The sequence below is a fragment of the Mesocricetus auratus genome, unplaced genomic scaffold (assembly GCF_017639785.1).
Source record: "Mesocricetus auratus isolate SY011 unplaced genomic scaffold, BCM_Maur_2.0 Super-Scaffold_100010, whole genome shotgun sequence".
Lineage (NCBI taxonomy): Eukaryota > Metazoa > Chordata > Mammalia > Rodentia > Cricetidae > Mesocricetus > Mesocricetus auratus.
The window spans coordinates 36,919,264-36,942,099 of record NW_024429194.1 but is presented as its reverse complement, the minus strand read 5'-3'; the positions used below and the strand labels follow the sequence as shown (position 1 = coordinate 36,942,099).

The following is a 22,836-nucleotide window of genomic DNA, read 5'->3' as shown; positions in this document are numbered from 1 at the left end:
GATTCTCTTGACAGTGTAATACTGAACTTTTTTCACGACTCTGTGTGATTCTAGAATTTATTTTTACTGGATTTCGAATCTTTCAATAGCTGTTTTGCTCATTCATTCTTTGTATAGATATTTGTTTTCTTCAGCTTCTAGTTCTTACAAATAAACATTGAGAAAATGGCATCATGTAAACAGGCTCTCGTTTTCTTAAGAAACTATCTAAGAGCAAAACCAGCATTGTTCTTCATTGGAAGGTGTGATGCTGTTTGTGTGTCAACTTGGAGCTAACTGGAGTTATCAGAAAGAAGGGAGCCTTAGTTAAGAAAGGGCATCCATGAGATCAGGTTGTGGACAAGCTTGTAGGGCATTTACATAATTAGTAATTGATGGAGAGGGCCCAATCCATTGTGGGTGGTACCAACTGGCAGTTCTCATTCTATAAGAAAGCAGTCTGAGCAAGTCATGTAGAGCAAGTCAGTAAGTAGCTACCCTCCATGTGCTATGCATCAGCTCCTGCCTCCAGGTTCCTGCTCTATTTCAGTTCCTGTCCTGACTTCCTTTGATGATGAACAATGATACAGAAGTGTAAGTTGAATAAAATCTTTCCTCCCCAACTTGCTTTTGGTCATGGTGTTTCACTGCAGCAATAGAAACCCTATGACACCATCTGTTGACTTAGAAAGACAATTTATGAGGGAAGTCAATCCCATTTAGGTGACTAGAGCAAACTTTAAGCCACAGGGCTGTTTTATACAGGATGATACAGAGCAAACTCCACAGAGACATGTGCACAGGGCTTAGGTCGTCCCAAAATGATCCTGAGTTGGTTCTTCTCTCTGCATCATTCTTGGAAACCCGAGGACACAAAATGATGTGTAGTTCGGAGGAGAGAACTCCTCTTACTTCTCATGGATGCCTGATGACTTCAATGAGCAAACACAAAGGGTCTTTCATTTTGCTCAGTTGACACACCCAACTCCATTGCCCAAATCTGCAGCAGGATGCCAAAGAACTGCTTTCCCAATGTTTAAATAACCTACCTGACAGTAAGACTCACAGGAACTATTTTTTTAAGACTTCTTTGTGAACAATTGCATTCCATGTAACATCCCATTAACTTACCTGTTTGCCTTTTGAAGAACACCAAATAGACCGCTCAGTGAGGTGTCATTCTGAAACACATCTGGAAAACTCGACAGAAGTTGCCACACTTCTCTTTGCTGCTGCACTTGAGAGAAAAAGGAGAGCACCTGGACAAGCCCCTGAAACACTCTCTTCTGGTTGTCAGGATCACTGGACATCTTCAGAAGCCAAACCGTAGAGAGAAAAAAATGATACTTTGACATTTGTAGTCATGTGGTTTACTGTCTTTGAAAAGACTTTTTTAAACTATATTTTTCACATTCAAATCCAGTTTTTGAGATTTTTTTGCTGTTGTTGTTTAAATCCTTACTCAGTTTGAAGTCATCTCTCCCTGGGAAAAACTGCAAACATCTTTCAACATCATTGGCTTTTTGGCCCCCTTAGAGTTCCAGAAATTAGCATGATTAAAGCTTGATTGATAAAATTATGTTGATATGAAATATTTAAGTTAGATATTCAGAAATTAAAGTTAAATTTCTAAAACAAATTTAATTTCTGAATGCTTTTCATTTTGGGCTATTTTATTAGTTTGGGGAATTTAATATAATGTGTTTTCATCATGTTCATCAATACCTCCCACATCCGCTACCCCTTTCCTGTCCACCCAGCTTTATGACTTTTTTCATCCATTAAATCCAATTTGTGTTGCTCATATATCCTCAAATGTGTGACCTTCCGCTGGCGTGTGATCAACTTATCAGGAGCCTTACTCTTAAAGAAAACTCATTCTCCTTCTCCCAACATTCATCAGTTTTCAATACCTCCTCGATTAGGGGTGAGACTTCTCATCCACCTCTCCTTTCCATTCTGGGATTTGGTCTGACCTGAGCTTACACAAGTCTCATGCATGTTGCCACAATCACTGTGAGTTCACAGGTGCAGCTTCCCTTCTGTGTCCAGATGACCCTGAGTAATTCTTTTTTTTTTTTAGTTTTCCTTATTATGTTTCCTGGGAGACACAGGCATATTGCTCCTATATCTTTCACTAGGATGTCTATTTTTGGTGGAGATCCTTTAAAGTTAATATGTGTGGAAAAGTAAATGAAATATATTATGGATATATATTATAGATATACTGTAGTGTTTCCAGATTCTGTCCCAAAGCTTGAACATTAGTTACCATGAATGGTTAACTATGAAGGAATCTACCTGATGACCACACCTTGTGCTTCCAACAAACCAGCAAAACTATGGCTTTTGAATCACATAATCTAGATAGTTCTTACAGAAGCATTTGTTCATTATGGTCTCATCAGAGCAAGTTTCTCCATAACCCCACTCATACCAGTCAAGATGAACCTTCCATCTGTCTTAATTTGATTGATTTTGAACAGTGTAGTTTTGGGTACTCGGGGTACTCTACCTGATGGAAGAATTTATATGCGAAAGATGTTTTCCCTAGTACTGGGGATTTGAGGCAAGCACTCTCCAACCATAGTACAAATTCAAGGGGATGGTGAGAGCATCATATTGTAATTTGAGCTATTATAATTCTGCCTTAATCTGGATCTTTTGGAAACCAGATTACCAAAAGATATATTTTTAAAATTTAAAAGTTCAGAGTATCAAGGGGAAATGTTAAAGTAAGCATGCTTTTGTGGGTAATTCTGAAATTTTAATTTTTCATTACATGTAGGTTTCATTAAATTTAGATATTGGCCTCTTGGTTTTCTATTTTTCCTTCATCACTTAAGACTAGCATACACAGAATATTGAGATAGCATTCTCTCCAATGTGTAAAATTTGAGGGACAGGGATAAATGATTTCATCAAAAGTCAGCAAATGAAGTTTGATGTCATGAGAAAAGTAAAGACATTACTCATTTTTCCAACTTCTGACAAGAGTATGACTCTCATACCTTAGTTATTAAACTTTCATTCTATTCTGTGTAATCACACTCCTAGGTCTCAGGGAAAGCACTCTTTATTCATCATAGAGCCAAGCTGTTTTTTTAATGAGGTATATCTACATTAATCATATATAATATTTCAAGTTCAGCATCAAATCATTTCAATCCTGTACATTTTAATGATAAATAACTGCTACTTAACATTAAACACTATATGTAAATGTTTATGTGGGAGGAAATTATGGTAAGAGTCTACAGATATTCCAGTCAATATTTCCCAGTCCAAGTGGGCTATAGTCTTGCTTAATAATTCATAGCGAGCCAGTTTGGGAACCCCAAAATGGAAGCCTAACCTCTCTAATTGTGCATAAGATTTTGGAGATATATCTGTATCTATAGATTTAATTTGCACTCACCTGAGAGACCTGATATTTTAGTTCCTGGAGAGAAGACTCTAAAAGTGTCATGTTCGAAAGGCAAAATTTGTTAAAAACATTTTTCCCTAGAGTGAGCCAAGAGAAGGCATATTCTGCAGTGTACCCTGGGTAGCTTTCACACAGCTCTCTTCGTATCTCCTCTGGAGTTGAATTTTGCTTCAGCAGCTACAAGTATGTGAGAGAACAGAGAAGTCGTATTAGAAAATATAAATAGGAAGAGATTTTCATCTTCAAGGTAACTGGCTTATCTCTGCAACAGCTGTATTTAAAACAATATTTAAAATAACAATAAGGTATGCAAATATACCTATGTGGATTTGTGGAGGAAGAATGCACATGAAGACATAAATTCATGTCAATGATTTGATGTAAATGGTTCACATTTTATTTGTATAACAGAGCTGGCTTATCTCTGGCCAGAAGACCAAAAGTGTCAAATGGTTTCTGACAAAAATCTTTCTGAATCAAAATTGTATTCATTTTTCCTGGGCCTTGAGTAGCAGAAGCTCAAATGTCTTAACTCTGTGTGGTTTCTTGTAAAATTGGTCATAATCATTGGAAGACCTCAAAAAAAAATGGGGTTCTATTCTTAGGACCAATTGTGCTTGTTTACAAAAGTGGAGAGATGGATTGTTTCCTTTAAGTCTCAAGTACAGAAAGATAAAAAAGGAAAAATATGAAAATGCTTTTTAAATAGATAAGTCAAGATAATTGCAACAAACAGTAATGGGAAACAATTTTCATAAGGGAATCATTGTAAATGGCCAATGTATTGCATAGCACAGAGGCATTGCAGATGAATCACTCCTTCAATCATAATATTGGTCACCATAATAGTTTGTGTATTTATGACATTAACTACATTTAATTGTAATGCACAAGGGATTTCTTCCAGACACTAACTCATATAACTTTATGAGGTAAAGGTCAACTCCATTCTCCCCTTAGGTTCCCATCACAAAATTTACACTCTGCTTTCCAGCAACATGACTTCTAAGTGTAATGGAACAAGACAAGATGCACTTCTCTAGGAGACACTGTACATGCTGGTATTCTGGTCATTCGTTCACAGCTCTGATCTAACGTTACACATAAATTCACTCCAGAGTAATTTCCCTCCTCATTCCTGCAAGGGTTGCAGAAAGCAGTAGAGAGAAAGAAAGGAATCGGGAAGACTTCTGGCACAAGCATCAATGTGTCATCCTAATTCTTAGATCCCTGCCTCATTCCACCTACTCTAAAAAATATGTATCCATAAACACAATATTCACTTGGGGCTTATATCTCTAGACTATGTGACTTTGTGGTGCCTTACAAAACTCTAAAATCCCACTCTACATGAGAAAGAGATTTTGGGAGTTCCAATACAGTAAAGTGGCAATTTTGAGAAAAGTGTTTGTAGTCTATGCATTCTAGGAATTGTCTGATCCAATGCAAATTCTCTCCAGGAATCGAGAAGAAAGTAGAGAGGACTAGAACAGGTTTTCCTTGTGTGCACACAGACCCTGTGAGGGGAGGACTTAAACTGGAATTAACTGGAAATGCTGAGGAACTTCCAGGACCAAGGGATTCCTGAAAACCCCAAATGTAACAGAATATCAACTTTCAATTTCTACATTATACAGAGTAAGAAAGGGTTCTATCACCAACAGCACAGGCAGAGTCAGCACTGTCTTGTTGATTTTGGTATCTTTTCATGGCAACTATTTTTGGTTCATCTCTTTTGTTATTTATATGACTTGCCTTAATAAGACCTGGATCAGTTTAATAAGATGTCTATGTTACACACAATGGAAACCCAAGGATCAGTAATATGCTCACAGTATACAGTAGTGACTAGGTTTACTGGAATGGGAATAAATACCAGAGGAATGTCTTATGATTCAGATGGAAGAAATATCCTCTACCTAGATAAAGTATGTGTGAAAGAGGTGGGGATAGGGAGGGAGACGATGGGAAGGAAAAAGCAGGATGATGGAGGCCAGCCATATTTAAAGCATGATAGCTTGACTATATGAACTAGGGTGGCTGAAAGACAGCAAGTTATGAGAGTGTAGGAACTACAGAGTAACTGTTGTTCTTTAAATTATTCAAACATAATTTCCACACATGCATACATACACGCACAAAGAAAGGAGAGAGAGTGCTTTCAGGCCACTAGCTCACATCTCTTATAAAATCGTGTTTATTATCTTTTGATCAGAAGAATCATAAAGTAGATGATCTTTGGGGAACAGAAAACTCCATAGTTAAGCTCTGTAAAACATGCTAAGGAAAAAGATTTTCCTACTTAGGGGAGAGATTTTCATAGCTCTAATTTGTCCAAAGGTGTTAGTATGGATGAGGCACCAAATGCAAAGAGTGTTATAGCTTCACTTTCATTTCCTTGCTTCATAAAATTGAAAAATCACATAAAATACTACATTATTTCTTAGTAAGTGAAGACAATAAGTTTAATTAAGGGACTTACCAGGGCAGTAAATAAATGCCTAAGACCTTAAGGAATTTGCAGTGTTTTAAAATGAAACTCTGATTGAAAAGTGCACAAGATAGATCCTGCCTAAGATAGTATTCAAACTAGAAAAGTGCTACAAACCCCTTCCTTGGGGAACCTTCTATCAATGTAAAACATATTTGTTCAAATTCTTCATTATCTGACCATTGCAAAACTAAAGGAAGTTACCTTTTCCAAATCAAGGATGCGTGTGAGCACTTGGCTGCCATTGAAAATTTCTGGGCCCATTCCTTCCAAATCAGAGCTTGGTCTAGGAGGTAATGTGGCTATGACAGAAGAAAGAGCATATTAGAATTTTAAAAGAACACGTAAACACGTGCTTGCAAATAGGCACAGTCACATAGCTGTGCTCTGTAACCTCATGTGGCCCACAGCAAGAATGCGCATATGCATGTCTATCCCATGAACTTTTCATGGGGGCAAAATGGCAGATTTTGTAGGATTTTCTTTCCATGTAAAATTGTCATGGCTTTAGTCTGCTCTTATTTTTCTTCCCCCAATCATTTTGATGCCATTTGCTTTCACTCCGGTTTCTGCCATTAAATTTTATCACCAGTATTACTGCCCAATAAACAGAATCATTTCTGTGCAGGCTTCGAGGATTGAGGTGCCCTGACCAGCTCCATTGATCCATCATCTCCAACACCTGTCCTAGGGATCAGTCAGTACACATCTGGCGATAATGGTCTTTCTTTTTAATTATCCAACTGGGATGCGGAAATCTGCTTAGGACCATAAATCCCTCCTCCCCAAAGTGGTTTCTGAATGATATTTTAGATCAAATAAATGGGATGAAGTGATTAGTTTAGACTACAGCATTTTCTAATTAAAAAGTTCCCAAAGTGGCCTTGTCTAAAACTACTTATAATGTAGTGTGGGTTTCTGAATATTGAGTATTAAGTAACTAGAAGTATAGATCTTATCTATACCATGCATAGCAAGTATGTCGATTTTTATAAATATTGGGCACAAGTATTTGGTATCCTCATGACAGAAAATCCCAGCCTTTAGAGAGACCAGTAATGTATTTCAGTAGGGGCTTTATTTTAATGCCTATAGGGCTGAACAATTTACCATCTTATTGCTCTAGACTCAGGCAATCTATGTATGAGATAACTAATCAGGAGGAGAAGTATAATCTGTAGCTACTGAGCAAAGCAGAGCTTACTGGACTGTGAGACTGTGAACTTAATTCTGCTGTGCCTTCACCTTCTCAACCAGATGGATTGCTCATAATAACATTAACACCTAAAAACACTGTCCAGCATGTTTCTATGACACCAACCCTGCACTTCTTCATTTGGTTTAACAACTTGTATTGCAATGTTACTCACCATCATAGTTTCAGATATTCAAACATTTAAATTTCATTTAATTCTTTATATATAAATTTATTAAATTTAAATAAATCAAAATTGTTTAAGTACTTAAGTAAATATGCTTCTTCTTTTTCCCAAAGGAACAATCAAATTCCAACATGCAAGCAACTTTGTTCTGTTCTTTAATACTTGCTCAGTCTCTAAGTCACTGGGTTCAAAACAGCGTGCACTTAAATCAATGTTTGTCAAATGAATGTGAAACAGTCCTTTGGTTTGAGGGTTCTAATCACTGTTTCTTTAAGGCACCAGCATCACATATGTAAAAACTTAGTAATTTGAGTTTGAGACACATAAAGATTTGAATGGTTCTGGACTTGTGTGAAGCATGGTCAAGCTAAAGACTTTGAAGCCAGGCCTGAAGGGGAGAGAAAAGCACAAAGAGCACTGGCCAGCAGTTGTCAGATGCCTGTTCCTTTATGACCTTCTGCTTAAGCTCACTGGGCTTCATATCTTCACCTGTCAAATGGAAAGTTTAGCCAGATCTCTGAAGTGCTTGCCAATAATTTTGTTACTGGAAATTCTGTCCACCCAGTTTCCATTTATCTCACAGCTGAAGTCCAGACTCAATTCTAGTATGTGGGGCAATTGTCAACATCCAGACTTTTCTTCCTATAGAGCATCTCAGTAAGACCTTAATGTCTAATCACTCTGAAGAAGTTTGCATAATTACTCTACCATACCCAGGCAGCCATAGGAAGTCCTGGGATCCCTTAGGGCAATCTAAGCATTCCATCTTTATTTGAAAATCCAAAGTGTAAACCTTTTAAAGATTAGTCCTTTGCTGACAGCTCCAAAGGTCTATTCTAAACCTTGAAGGAGAGAGCTGCCTTACCCAGTGGTGTGTGACTTCTTCCTGGAACTTGGGTGCTCTGGAGTGATAAATTGCTGTCCCTCTCCGGGTTGAATGACTTTTTCAGAATTTCACTAGAGGAAGAAAAAGCAAGAACTCTCTCACTTTGTCCACATTAATTTCAGTTAACTAAAGCAATGAATTATGCAAAAGGTTCAGGAGCTCCAAGGACTTACAAATTTTTCACCTATTTCCTCGGATATTAAAAGATGAATTCAACCTAGTCAATGCACCAATGAACACATAAGGTTTCCTATCAGGTAAACTTGCGTTCAGTGATAATGGTCTAGATGAGATTTTAAAGTAGTCCTTATTGTTGTAATCTTATAAAAGGAACTTACTCAATAAAGCCTAGCAAGCAAACACTAAAAGTACTTACAGCATTTTTTTTCAAAGCTGACAGATGCTAACTTCAGGAGTTTTGTTTTGAAGATGGAAAACAAGGCCTGCTTGTTTGTCAGCAATTAAAAAAAAGATTTCTGAATTTAATTAAATATGACATTTTGATTCAAAGGAGAATAGTATTTACAGCCAGATTCAAGGAAAAAGAAGAGAATAACCACTTAATAAGATCTACTAGGTATCAGGAACATACTGTGATTGATGCCATTATAGATGGAACCAGGTATAAAAGGATAGCATTAAGCCATACTTCTAATTCCACCAAATGTGACAACGTAGTGACAGCAGCATTCTGGAGCCAGAGATTCCCATGCCATATATCTCATGCTAGCTTTGGAAGAAAAATACTATTGAATTTCTCAAATTTAGTAACCATCATTTAAAAAATGCATTCCCTACATTGATGACTAGTACTAAGATGCATAAACAACAAAAAAATATTTTCTTCCACCTTTTCACTGAGGAATTGGACTTAGGAGTTAATGCACACCAGGCCATCATTTGGCCAATGAGCCATATTCCCAGTCCCCAAGATGGAAATAATTGTATTATCTTGACAACTAGATACAACTAAAATAAGCACCTAAAATAGATTTGTCTATTCCACAAACAGAATACCTGGATTGAAATAATTTTCAGAATTCTTGGAAGTTGGTGAATTTTGTGTAGTTGTTTATGGAAAGCATAATTAAGACGTGTAAAGATGGCAAGAAATTCCACTTATAACTGTATTTCAGCCAGACTCCTATTATATAAAGCAGTTCTTAGCAATTCATAATTGGGAACATTCGTTCAGTGGTGGTTCTTGTTTTGGTGGCTTCTTTTTATAAAAATGATGAGAGGAGGTAACATTTGTTTCTATTCCCCAGTGTTTTTCCAATATTCTCCTTAAAATGTAGTGGTTGCTCCAAAAGTTCTGCATTCTTAATGTACATTTGAATTATTCATGTCCATGCCTATATTCCCCTAAATCTTTTTACATTCCTTATGCTATTTGGATGGAAAAGCCATTCAGATGAAAATAAGAACTGACCTGAACCTTTTCCTTCTCTCTCTCTCTCTCAAAAAAAAAGAAGTGTTAGAAAGTAGGAGAAAGTTGGGTTTACTTTTTTCTCTGAAATTTTTTCCGGTTCAGCTTGTAACTCTACAAGGAAAATCACTGAGTATCAACACACTTTTGAGAGAGAGAGAGAGAGAGAGAGAGAGAGAGAGAGAGAGAGAGAGAGAGAGAGAGAGAGAGAGAGATGCCTTCATAAAAATTTTAAGGACCAGGGACAGTGGAAAGAATCTGAGGAGATGAGGGAGATCAAAATAGCAATGAAGAAGCAAGGAACAATATGCTGGATAAGTAAGAGGGAAAGGAGAAGGAGGTCGGCAAGCTAAGAAATCATGGTCTTGGGGGAGCAAGGCTGCTTCTGCCACATAGAGCCAGGCTACCCACCTTCTCCTGTCAGCTAACAGCCCTGACACCACTTCTGCCGAGAGGACAGCTCCTTTCCTTCCCAGCCATCAGACAGGAGCTGTGGAGGTTCCGGTACTAGGAGGATCTCCCCTAGACCAGGAAGGGACACTCCTGCCCACCTCCTTTGATGAAGCTGTGCTGTGGGAATGTGGAGTTGGAATACCATATGTACCTTGCTACTCATCCTCCGGAAAAAAATCTCCCCAATATTATTTCATATCGAGATTATAAGTCAAAGTATAACTTCTGTCAAACAAGATAATTTCATTATTCCTCTAACAAACCACTAAAGGGGCCAAAAATGAAGCCAGTCTTCCCGAGCTGGTGGAATTCTGAGCTTTCTAATGAGCTTGATTAGCATGTCAGGTCGTGACGTCTTAGATAATTGGGAGAAAGCACCATGTCTCATTCACCTTTACATTCTAGGGTCCAAGGCAGTCCACCAGCACTGGTCTATCTGATCTGGTGGCTAATTAAACAAAGAGACAGTGCATTGGCGTTAGAGAAAACTCTAAAAATCCTGATTCTGTTTCTTCCTGAAAGATCTCAGACATTGTTTTCCTCCTCTGCATGTTAGGAACATGAACTAACTTGAGTATCTGTGGGAACTCTCATCATAGGCATCCAAGTCTGCAGGCATCGTTGGAGAAGGAAATAACGAGCAGTGGCATCACAGACACAGACACATAATCACGCCCCTCCCTAGCCATGCTCATCATTAGATCAACAATATTTATTAAATTTCCATTCTGGATAATCATAATGGGAAAGTCAAATAGAAAAAAATCAAGAGTCTTGATACATTCCTGGGAGGAGCTAAGTAAGGGCCTGCATAGGGGATAATAAAATATGATTGGGCCACTAAATTGGAACTATCATTGGCCACGTTTGTAGAGCATAGTCCTTAGATTAGTAACCTTAATCTCAGCCCTTGTTACCTGATTTTTCCTTCTGTATTTCACTACCCCTACTGGCTCTCATCTAAGAATGCCTTTCCTTGCCTCCCTCAGAGGGCATTTGACAATACAGTGACTGGGAGAAATAGCCAATTGTCACAGCTGCAGACAGAAAACACTAGGTGCTTAGTAGGCAGAGGCTTGAAATGATGCTAACACCCTCCAACACACAGCACAACAATGGATTATCTGTCCCAAGTATCAGCTGTGCCAAAGCTGAGAGATGCTTCAGGATACTGTGACAACTGAGCGTGATTACTCATGGATTTCTCATCCTCATTTACACTCTCCAGAACTAACCTAGGAAACTTAAAGTTCCTGTTCAGGAGCGCTGAATAGGTGTAATGAATTTGTTTAAAATCTATCTCATATTGGATATCTCTGGGAGTATATGAAAGCATTATGCAAAATGTAGACGACCTCTGAATTTGACACATAGGGCCATCTGATTTGAGAAAATCAACCCTTGGAAGTGAGCCAAGAATGTCTGATTCCCGTTAGCGAGTGGTCTGTCGCATTATTTAATGCACTTTTCATTGGTCTGAGTTGTGTGTACAAATATCACAGTGTTGGTTGAGGATTTTTCTTCTTGTTTGCCAGAGATGAGGACTTTGCTGCTGTGGCATTTATGAAGGTCTCTTTAGAGCAGAGCTAAATAAGAGAGATATTTTGTATTAAAAATTCCACTCTGTCTTGATGAAAACTTAACTTAGAATAGATTTGACTTCTCAGACATGTCTACCAACAGCTACGTTTGGGAAATGTCACATACGTATGAGACATCATAATAGGATGTCTTCACTTGCGCCGGATGTCAGTGCTTTCCTGGGAGAGGAAACGACTACCTGGATAGGTAAAGTCTGTGTGTCGTGGTGAAGTCTGTCTATAAAAAGCACTCCTACTAGGAAGAGACATATGGCCCTTCCTCGGAAGAATATTCCAACTTTCTTTTTTTATCTCTAAGGGTTAGTTAAAATTTTATAAGCATTTTTCATCTTTTCCTCAGAATCATAATAATATGTAGTGACATCTGGAAAGAAAATGTGCTGCCAGACTGCACCTGATCCCCAATGCACCTGCCATTCATCACTGACTTAACTACAGACAAGGACTCAGACAGTCATGGAATCATTCATAGTTACTTGATGCAGTAGCCCTTCCTGGCTATCCATGAGCAGAAGTCATTCACAGAAAAATTTTAATTGTTTTAATTATTTCTCTGATTTCATTCTGATTGTCAGTCTTTAAGGGTCACTCACACTTCAGGTGTAATCCTTACTTGTACTTTGAAACCTTTCTTTTCTAGGTCAGCCAGTTATAAATTTGTTATTATGTTGACCTACCCTAGGTTAGAATACTCATTGGAAAGACTTTGTATTTATAATGCGTCACTAGAATAAGTATATGCCTAAAAGTTTTTAAGATCCTATGTTGAGTGGATGAGGAAATGCGTTAGAGATAGAAAAGGGTTGAAGCATGGGGAATAGAGAGGAAAAGATAGCATCAATGTCTTTACAATGACAACATCCAGATAGTTCTACCTAGACACAAAATAGATGGATTCATTTGGCAACACTGTGAGGAAATTCATGAAAATTACAGTCAAAAGTAAAGCCATTTTCCTACCTCTCTGTAATGGATAACCCATGCCTCCATCGTGTGTGTGTGTGTGTGTGTGTGTGTGTGTGTGTGTGTGTGTGTGTGTGTTATTGAGGCTCAAGCTAGAGCTAAGAGCCTTGGCACATGCTAGGTAAGATCTGAGCTGCATCCACAGTGCTTGTTGATGATATAGCCTCAAAGGTTCCTGAGAGAACTCTCTTGGCATCTCCCTACCCAAATCTACTTCCACTCTAATGATACATTCAACAGCAATATCCATATTCTTCAGGCACAATGTGTTAAGGAAGCTGAATAGTTGCCCTATATGTCTAATGTTCTGGGCATAGTGAGAGATGAGAAAAAAATGTTCATCACATTCACCATGTGTGATCATTTGACTGTTATTTTGTCTCGCTGCCTCTTTCCTCCTAGGTTCAAAATTCTTGTTGAGCGTGAAATGTTATAATTCATTTCTGCATCTGCAGCGACTTACAACTTACAATGTCTGGAGCACATTTTGTGTTGTCAATGCATTCAATCTGGATGAATAACTGACCTATGTGACATCTAATGCATACAGTTAGTTCTTAGAGAAATGAATCTTAACCTTTTTTTAAACACTGGTTCCACAGTTTGAAATTAAAACAACATAAGAACTGTACATCCTATCTCCTTTCAACAGTCAAATGGGGACCAGTACGTGTTCTAATGTCCTTATATAACATATCCAGTGTCTTCAGACTCATTTCAAAACTCATTTATAATTTCTAACACACACTTGAATAAATTCCATTAGCCTTTTTTTCCAGTTCTGCAGGAGCCTTCCAGTAGGATCAAGGACAAGAGTTCACAAACCATGGGTCATGGAAAAGTATGATCTGTAACAGTGGTAGAATCTATAGAGGCAGATCTCCCTTCCCCAGGGTCCCCAGGAATGCTGAATCACTTCTCCAAATAATGACCCTGTGAGCTCTGAGGGGGTGATCTCTGCCCTTCACACTGACTGTGTGAGCAATGGCATGGGTCAGGGGTTCCCACTGTGCGATGTATTTTTAGATGCTGCACAGGGAGGAAGTACAAGGAAAAGATCTGTGATGTCAAGCTATCCATCATGCTAAAGAGCAAGAAAACCAGAAATGCAACCATCTCTTTTGCCTGACAGCTTGTTACAGCTGATGCTAAGTTCAGTATTTTTATTGTTGTTGTTTTTGTTGGGATTGTTGTTAGGGGAGGCGGTTTCCTTTCATTGTGAAGCTAATGCCTGGAGGAGTATGAATTTAATAGCAGAAGGCTAGTGCCAAAATCAAAGTCACATCAAAACACTAGGCCACTGGCCAGGCAGCAGTGACTGCAGTGTGATGATAGCTTTCAGAAGAGCATCTATTAAAGGCAACATCGCAGGCCTCCTTTGATGGCACCAAAGGTGTCATTTCTTTCCTCACTCTGAGAACAGAAGAGTGAGACTGTTTGGTGCTTTAATGAGGCTTTGCCAGTGAGTCTTCCTTCACCAGAGGGAAGCAATTTAGGAGTTTACCCAGTAACCAGGTGCCAGTTTCATTGCTTGACTGTATAAAACATAAAAGTTAATGGCATGCTGAGAAAAATCATTAATACAATTTTATTATTATACATAACTTCCTAAATTAAGCTCCAATTAATTGGTAGTTCAGGAAAATACTAAGTGTACAGCAATATGCAGTGAAGTAGATAAATGACCTGGAGGTCAGAATACTATTTTAAACAGCAGACATGACCAATTGGTATGCCGCGCGACCCTTTCACCGTCCCCCGCAGTGCCCCAGCTTACAGGTTGACTTTCTTCTCCTCTAAGTGGCTTGCCTTCCCCACCTCAGCATCACTTGCTGTGCCTCTTGAAACACTGCCTTCCAGATGTTCACAGCTGTATTGTTCCTCCTTGCACTTGTTGATCTCAACCCAAGGGACACTTCCTAGCAGAGGCCTTCTTTTGCTATGTGAGTCAATTCCTACCTCTCAACTTCTCCCTTTTACCTACTTGATGTCCTTGCTGACATGCTTATTTTTAAGTTGATTCCAGTCGCTATTCAATTGTCCACCATTTACTTCTCCTGTGCACTGGAATGCAAGGAATGCGTCACTTGAAATGGTATCCCACCAGTGGAAGTATCATCATCATTATTTGTTGAATAAATTAATAAACAAGTGAGAATAGAGTTGTTCTAAGTACCGAACCCCATTAACTTTCTATACCAATAAAACCAGTGAGAATTACCTACCCAGCACAACAGTTGCATGTTGGGTATGTCCCATGTTGTTCCTCATGACAACTCTCAACATATTTACAGTTAATGCTAAAAAGGTTGATCTTTCTGAATTTATCAGTCATGTTATAGGATGCCCAAAATCATGCCGTACCATTAAAGAAGAAATTGTGCTGTGTGCCAAGGAATTTAATACTCAAGTCTGAGAACCAAATATCTGTAATCTTTTCTTCAGTGAACATTTTTTAAGTCTGTAACAGTGTTATCTTACAGTTGATTCAAAATTACAATATTTTTGCAGTTCTATTGACAGGCAGGCTCCTGGGCATCTCTTTAAGATTGGATTTCCAGGAAGAAAACCTTAGGCTGGAAATGATAATTCTATAAACGGTTTCTATTGTCTATCTTCATTCTGCTGTTTCTCACATCATAAAACAGAACAGGAATTAACCCCATTTAAAGGTTATTGTTTAATTACTGTACTTTCAACATTACTGCTTTGCACTTTGAAATCTTCAGCTTTCTCGTTTGTACTTCCTTGTTTTCATTATAATTGAAAGGACCACAAAAGGTAATATAAACATGTGTTCTTCCTGGAGATGAGTTTCCTGCTATTTGCCTTATACCTGTGATTGAATCTTAGGACAAGGTGTCACTGACACGGAAGGATAAATAATCTTTGAGGACAGAAAAGTAGAACTGCCTCATCCATTCATCTTAAAAAGGAAAATTTGAGTAACTGATGCAAAGTAAGTAGATCGTGCTCAACCTTTTGTAATGATAGGACTGCAATTTACACTCACTTTACTCTTTCATCTTCGCATCCATTCATATAGGAGATAAACTTCTACTTATTTATAGGACATATACATTGGTTATGTCATAATAAAAGAAAATTGATCTTTCAGAAATACTCAGCATGCTTAGGAAGCCCCATACCTGTCTTTAAACAGCGTCTCATCAATGCCCTTTCTACGGAGCAGGTCCCGTGGCCCATAGGGTGTGTCTTTGCATTTGGAGTCTGTGTCACAGAGGAGGGTTTGTAGGAATGGGAAGAATCCAGCACTTGGCAGGTTTCGAGGTGCGAGGTAACCTGAAATTAAAAAATAAAAATGACATCACCATGACCTATATTCCTTGGGAGGAAAAGAAGGATAGTAACAGCTGAATTTTGGAAAAATTGCCTTTGGGGTAAGACTGTGGCCTCAAAATTAGCAAATAACACAGGCTTCGAGGGTTTTTTGTTATTGTTGTTGTTTTTAACTTAACTTGATTTTTTTCTAGATGTCCTAAAATGAATCAGAGGACTTACAAATGCTTGTTGTCCCATGGGCTGTTCTAATTAGAGTTCATTCTAAAGAAACACTTTTCTGTAAAACATCTGTTCAATTATTTTTAGTGTATGAGTGTGCTTGCATGTGTAGGTATGTGCATATGGATGCAGGGACCTACATAAGCCAGAAGAGGGCATTAGGAGCCAAAGAGACAGGCAATTGTGTGCCACCAAGGTTAGTGGGTCCTGGGAGCCCAACTCAGCTCTTCTCAAAGGACAGCAAGCGTTTTTAACCCTAAGTCACTCCAGCCCCTCTAAAATAATACTTGAAGGTAGCTTCAAGAACATGTGCTGGGCGACAGTGACCCACGCCTTTAATCCCAGCACTCAAGAGGCAGAAGCAGGAGGATTTCTGTGAGTTCAAGGCCAGCCTGACCTACAGAGCGAGTTCCAGGACAATCAGAGCTGTTACACAGAGAAACCCTGTCTGGAAAAAACCAAAAGAAGAAGAAGAAGAAGAAGGAGAAGGAGAAGGAGAAGGAGAAGGAGAAGGAGAAGGAGGAGGAGAAGGAGGAGAAGAAGAAGTGTTAGAGTGGTTTAAAATAAATCTGTATATCCATATGAAAAAAGATCAACCATTAAGCATAACAAATCATATAGGGAAAGTTTATAATGTATTCCAGAGGGGACAAATAAGAAAACTGTATGCTTTAGAGCAGCACAAACAATATACAAAGTCTTTTAAAATACATAATCATTTACTTATTGGAAAAAAATTTCGGCACTTTAAGTTTGTGTGATACATCTCATGTGAATTTCTTTCCTCTTTCTGACTGAATATTAGCTTTCCCACAATACATAAGTCCAGTTTTGTAATCAAATGAATACAGATGCAATCAACTCTGCAGATGGTAAGAAATGTCATAATGAAACCTGTCCTCTGTAAAGTAACATAAACAAAAAGTGACATGAATGAATATGCAGACTCCCCCCCCAAATTAGCCATGAGCTGAAATGTTGATGGGTTGGTTTTAACAACTGCTTTATAAAATGTGCGTGTTGGCAAGGCAGTTGGCCAGCTGTAGAATGCAAGTCCTTTCATAGTTAGGCTTGATATTAAAATGCTAGATTCTTCCTGGGGGAAAAGGCAGGAGACAATGAACTTCAAAAAAAGACAGATTTTATAACTGTAAGGGAAATTCCAAACTGGAGACTGGAAAACAAAACCTTAATTTCCTCATGAATCTGTTTTAAAGGGGTGTCAGTGCAAGCCTGTTTTCATTTTAAAGAGGAAGGAACAAACTTCATGGTGAGCTCATCATGGCTGTACATTACTATAAGAAGGTGATGTGTGGAAATATGATTTAAATGACACTCCTTATGATGGGATGCCTTACTCAACCCTGATGCAGTAGGGAAGGACTTGGTCCTGACTCAGCTGAACGTGCCAGGCTTGTTGAATCCCCATGGGAGGCCTCACCCTTTCTGAGGAGTGAATGGGGAGGGTTGTGGAGGAGGTGGGGAGAGCAGAGAGGGAGGAGGGGAGAGAAGGGAAACTGTGGTTGGTATATAAAATGAATAAAAAATTTAAAATAAAAAAATGACTTAAAGACAGACCAGAGGGAGAAAAACTGGAAACAACTGAAGGGGACAAAGAAAAGTTGGTCAGAAGAAAAGCCAGATGGTAGGAAAGATTTTTGGAGAAGCTGTGCTGTTGACCTTGAAGATGAAGAGTCTAGTAGTGAGCTGCCTATAAAAGTTAGAAAAGGCCAGAAAGCCAATTCTCCCACAAACAGACAGAGAGACATGAAAGCCTGTTCACATCTTGATCTTGAGCATGCTGAGATTCCATTCTGGACTTCTGACTTCTGTAAAGTACTACATTTTTATTATTTTTAAGCAACTCAGTTGGTAATTGTTTATTGTAGTACACATAAAGAAATAATGCAGAAACAAATACCAACGGTTTTTAAAAATAATACCGGTAGTTTTGAAAGCTTTGAAACTCAAAAGAGCTTTGAGAGCACTTAAGCCCACCCAACTACCCATTAGCACTATGTAAGCATGCCCAGTTGCTGACACAGGAAAGATTCCTTCTACCAAACCCAAGTGTAAACTAAAGTGAACTGACAATTCCCATCTGTGTCCTCCTCAGGGAACCAGCTACAAAGGAACAATTAAGTTGGCTCTTAGTCTTTCTCACCACTCCCTTTATGTTGAACTTCTGCCTCAGTGAACTTCATGCAAGACCTTCATACATCTATAGTGCAAGTTCACCATTAATGGTTATCTTCTTACATAGATCCCAGAGGTATGATTCTGCCAATGGGTGTGTTTCCACGCTATGTAAAGCACACATAAGAACTGATTTGAAGGGGGTATTAGTGACTGGAGAGATGGTTCAGTGGTTAAGAGCACTGGATGCTCTTCCAGAGGACCTGTGAGCAATTACCAGCACCCATATTGAGATTCTCAAGTGTATGAAACCCCACGTACATGGCATTCACTGCCCTCTTTTAGCCTCCATGGGCACTGTTCATGTGGTACACAGACTTATGCATATAGACATAACACCCATGCACGTAAAATACAGTAAATTTTACAAGAGGAAATAAATGAACGGTAGTAGAAACATGACCAGCAGGCTCCATCTCTCTGTATCACTCACCAGTGCGATAGGGTGGTTGAAAGGTACAGTGCTACTATGATCAGCAAAAGTACACAAAAGTCATCCTCCAAACTGAAGAGGGGACAATGGGGAAAGATGCTGTGGGGAGAAGGATGCTTTGCATACAAATTTACCTTTCCTGGAGCTGATTTTAACTTGCAAATTTGTTTGAGAAGAATTCCAAAGAGTATAAACTCACAGCAGTCTTCAATGTCATAAAAAGATTGAATCAACTTTATAGGAAAGCTTATCACAGGCTTTCTTTAAAAATAAGTTCCCATATTATCAAAAGTAAAGATGACAACCCTGTGCCTAGACTTTTCATAAGTGATATTTAAGCTGTCATAGTGGAACCATGCAAATGAAGAATTGGTTCCCGTTAGCCCAAGTGTCTCACAGGGTGTGTGTTGCCTGCAGTACATGCTTGGCCTTCATCTTTGAACTAAGGTCTGTGCACTCACCAAGGTGGAGAGGGGCTGTTGCAGGAGCAGCATTACTGCTGTCCCAAGTACCTCCTGAGTTCTGCGTACTGTGCTAGGCGTGCAGAATGCATTTTGCCTCTCGTCCTCACTTCACAGTCATAATTTCTTACATACCAACTTTTCACAGAACATGGAACCTCGCTAAAGCTAACAAATAAGAATCAAGTAGAATTAAACTCTTGCTTCTTTCTCGTGAAAGGGAAATGGATTTTTCTGTCTTCCACCTATCTCGGTTATCTGTTCAAGGAAGTAACTCCTCAGAGCCACGCATCAACAAACAGCCACAAGTTCTAAAGAGTAGCTAATTTTAACTTGAACTTATTCTACTCTGAAGCTGTCTCTGTAGTGTTCAGATTCTAAAATAATGTTTCCTTTTATATCCCTAAATGCCAGGGTAAAGGAAAAAGAAATAGCTCCCTATCTTTCACAAAACTTCTGGACTGCATGCATAGTTTATCCTAACAGTTTAATGACCCTGTCCTCAACCAGAGATCAGGCTTAAAAGGAAACAAATAGAGGAAGGCCATGACTATGCAAATCAAACCACAGCAAACTGACAGGTAAACTCAGATCTCAGGGTCTCAGCCAGGATAGAACTCTTGGCATCAAAGTTCCCAAAGACTACACATTCAGAAAAACGCCTAAGTCTATCATTGGGAGATAAGCTATCATTGGGAAGGCAAATCTGTTCCTAACCAAGGCTGGAAGTGGAGAAGGAGGGCAGTATTGGAAATGCCAAGTCACCAGTGGCTCAGTCTCCTGGTAGCACTGGGCTAAGATAGTGAATGATCAACCATGATAGTGAGTGACCAACCATGGGAAGGAGAATTATTTCCTTAAAATGGATAAAGTCCACATTACTGACACGATACCATTATAACTTCAACGCATCTCAAAGTTGTCTTGGGGGTGTTAAATCAATCTCAACTATGGGACAACTTTAGAAATGAATCAAAGCTAAGTCAAATCCAGTAAAACTGGAATGACAAAAAAAAAAGATTCAGATCTAAGAGTTTTAACAGCACACATTTTGTGTAGTGATGTCAGTCCATCCATCTATGGTTACTGACCGGAAAGATCAGGTTTTCTTTTCCTTTCCTACTATACAAAAATCCTTACTCAGAGCCCCATTCGTGAGACATAACGTAAAGTTAAAGCAGTGTGTGTACCACAGCCTCAGCAGCATCACCTGGGACCTTGCTAGAAATGAATGTTTAAGAGACTGGAACGCAGCATAGTGATAGAACACCTGCTTCGCACACATAAGATATCCTGGATTCAATTCCCACCAACAAGGAAAGGAAAGGCATTACTAACTCTGCTCCCAACTCAGAAGTTCTGCTTAGGGTTAATCAGGAGCTCTGGGGGCAGGGTTCAGCAGTCTGTGCTCACAATCACTTTAGGTAGTTCTAGCACATACTCAACACAAAATTAGATGGTGGTCCTTGCGTAAGAGTCAGATAGGAAACGGTTTAGCTCCATAGACTGTACCCACACCACCACAATTACTTCATTCTGTAACTTATTGTTAAAGAGGCTACAGTGTGTAGCTCAGTGTGCTTCTTTGTGTCTCACAAAAACTTCATTTACAAAGGCAGACAGTTGGCTAGATGTGAACTGTGGTTTGCTGTTCTCTGGGAGGGTGAGCCTTCCTAATTCTCTCTCTCTCTCTCTCTCTCTCTCTCTCTCTCTCTCTCTCTCTCTGTCTCTCTCTGTCTCTCTCTCTCTCACACACACACACACACACACTTCATTTTTTTTCTCTCATTTCCTCTTTCTTCTCTTCTTCATTGGGTCTAATTTCTTCATATACTCCTTTTCCTTGTTTTCTAATCTTTGCTTTCCACAACCCTGCTTCTCTGTTTCTCTCCTCATGTTCTACTTCATCATCTCTTCGCTCAACTTTGTGGCCTAGAATTTGGCAGTGTTCTCCCAACAGCCTCCCTTTCTACTGTACTATTTATTTTAGTAGGATTTTTGTCTACTCTTCAGGAGCTTGTTGCTCACTGACACTGCCTAGACAATGACTCTTTTCTATTTATTATATTATTGAAAACAGATGTGTCAGTCTCTATTGTAATGATATCCTCTCCACTTGACACCATTAGGCCAGAGGCATACGGAAAGTGGGCTTGGTGATATTTATAGATATAACAATGATAGAATTTGCAAATGTCCCCTGTGTTTCTTTGTGTTTGCTTCAAAACAGGTAAGAACCCAACCCTTATGGTAATTTCATATTTCCAGGTAAAAAGAAACTAATATTTATTCCAATGAAGAGATGTATTAAGTCTTAGAAAATTTTGACTAGAAACATGGTGAGCTGGTTATTCACTAAGGGTGTTGCATTTTTTTAAAGTTTTTGGACAGTCCTATTGTCAGAGTAAGTAGACAGCCTTCTTATCACACACATGCTGGTTCTTTCATGTTAAGCAACACTAGGACAGGAGTAAATAAGACAAACAGGTCCAAAAGCATCGTCCGAAAGCAATTAAATAATACTCAAGTATAAATAAAACAATACAGGTAGGGAAATGGGTCTCGAAAGCATATTTGTAATCATTTATTAAAGTAAAATTTTACTGTGGTAGTTTTCATGCAAATTTTATTCTTGATTACATTTTTGAAGATGCAATTAAAACTGTGAGGGATATAAAGCTGTCCTTTCAAGTTATTTCATAAGCATTGTCTAGGATGTCCAGAGGACTGTCCCACTTCCCTTTGCAGGAAACCCCTACCACGTTGTACCTGACTGACAGGTCCGCTGGCCTGTCACCCTCCAGCTGGTAAAACAACTGCATTTGCTCTTCTTCATTACAGACCCTCTGAAAAAGGGCTTCAGCGCCCATGAGGCCCTGTGTGACAACCTATGGCATAGCCTGACAGGACTTTGGACACTTTAATAGAGAAAGCCAGCAAAATTGCAATTTTTTAAGATTCTAGATAAATAACAGCTATTTGAAAGAAGGAAGTTCCTGTTATAAGTCTTCCCATGATGCTCAATACTCTGCAATCAATCATGAAATGAATTTGAATTAATAATTGGTTAAAACTCCCAAGGTCACAGGAATACTACATGATGTAGAACTTTAGCGTTAATATTGACCTTCTGTTATTACTACACCAAAGTGTCAGCTTTTTTTCCCAATGTTAACGTCAACAGACTAGACATTGTACCTTCAGTAGATAGTACTGCATTTTATTCTTGGGTCTTAAAAAGGGGTAGACTCAGTATTTCAAAATAACTAATGATGCTTATTCTTATAGGTTCCAAACTAGGTGCTTCTGAAATCTAATAGATGACATCTGTAACACCAACCACTGACTTTCCCACCCATCCATCTTCTACTCAGTAAATATTACTAAGATGTTTTGTGTATGGCATCAAATAAGGGATTAAGTGAGGTTCGTTCTTATATTTAAAATATGTATTTTGACATAAATAGCTATTATGAAAACTGGAGTCAGGGGTTGATAAAGGGGTGAGACAATGTACTGTTTTCAAGTTCATTATGTTTATTTTATTAAATAAAGTATATCTAGAAGTCTTTATTTTTCTGAACTGCCACAAAAAATGGATATAGGAAAACAC

General features: G+C 38.7%; 1 protein-coding gene across 2 annotated transcripts in view; it reads right to left on the bottom strand.

Annotated features, from left to right (window-relative positions):
* The window catches only part of Abca12 (ATP binding cassette subfamily A member 12), a 167,155-nt gene that overhangs the window by 100,541 nt on the left and 43,778 nt on the right, over window positions 1–22,836 (bottom strand). For both annotated transcript variants that reach the window (XM_040753380.1, XM_040753379.1), the window contains exons 3-7: window positions 15,761–15,914; window positions 8,145–8,236; window positions 6,102–6,199; window positions 3,398–3,583; window positions 1,111–1,289 (exon numbers count right to left, since the gene is read on the bottom strand). In XM_040753380.1, the coding sequence (XP_040609314.1) occupies window positions 1,111–1,289; window positions 3,398–3,583; window positions 6,102–6,199; window positions 8,145–8,236; window positions 15,761–15,914 (709 nt within the window). The remainder of the gene's footprint in view (window positions 1–1,110; window positions 1,290–3,397; window positions 3,584–6,101; window positions 6,200–8,144; window positions 8,237–15,760; window positions 15,915–22,836) is intronic.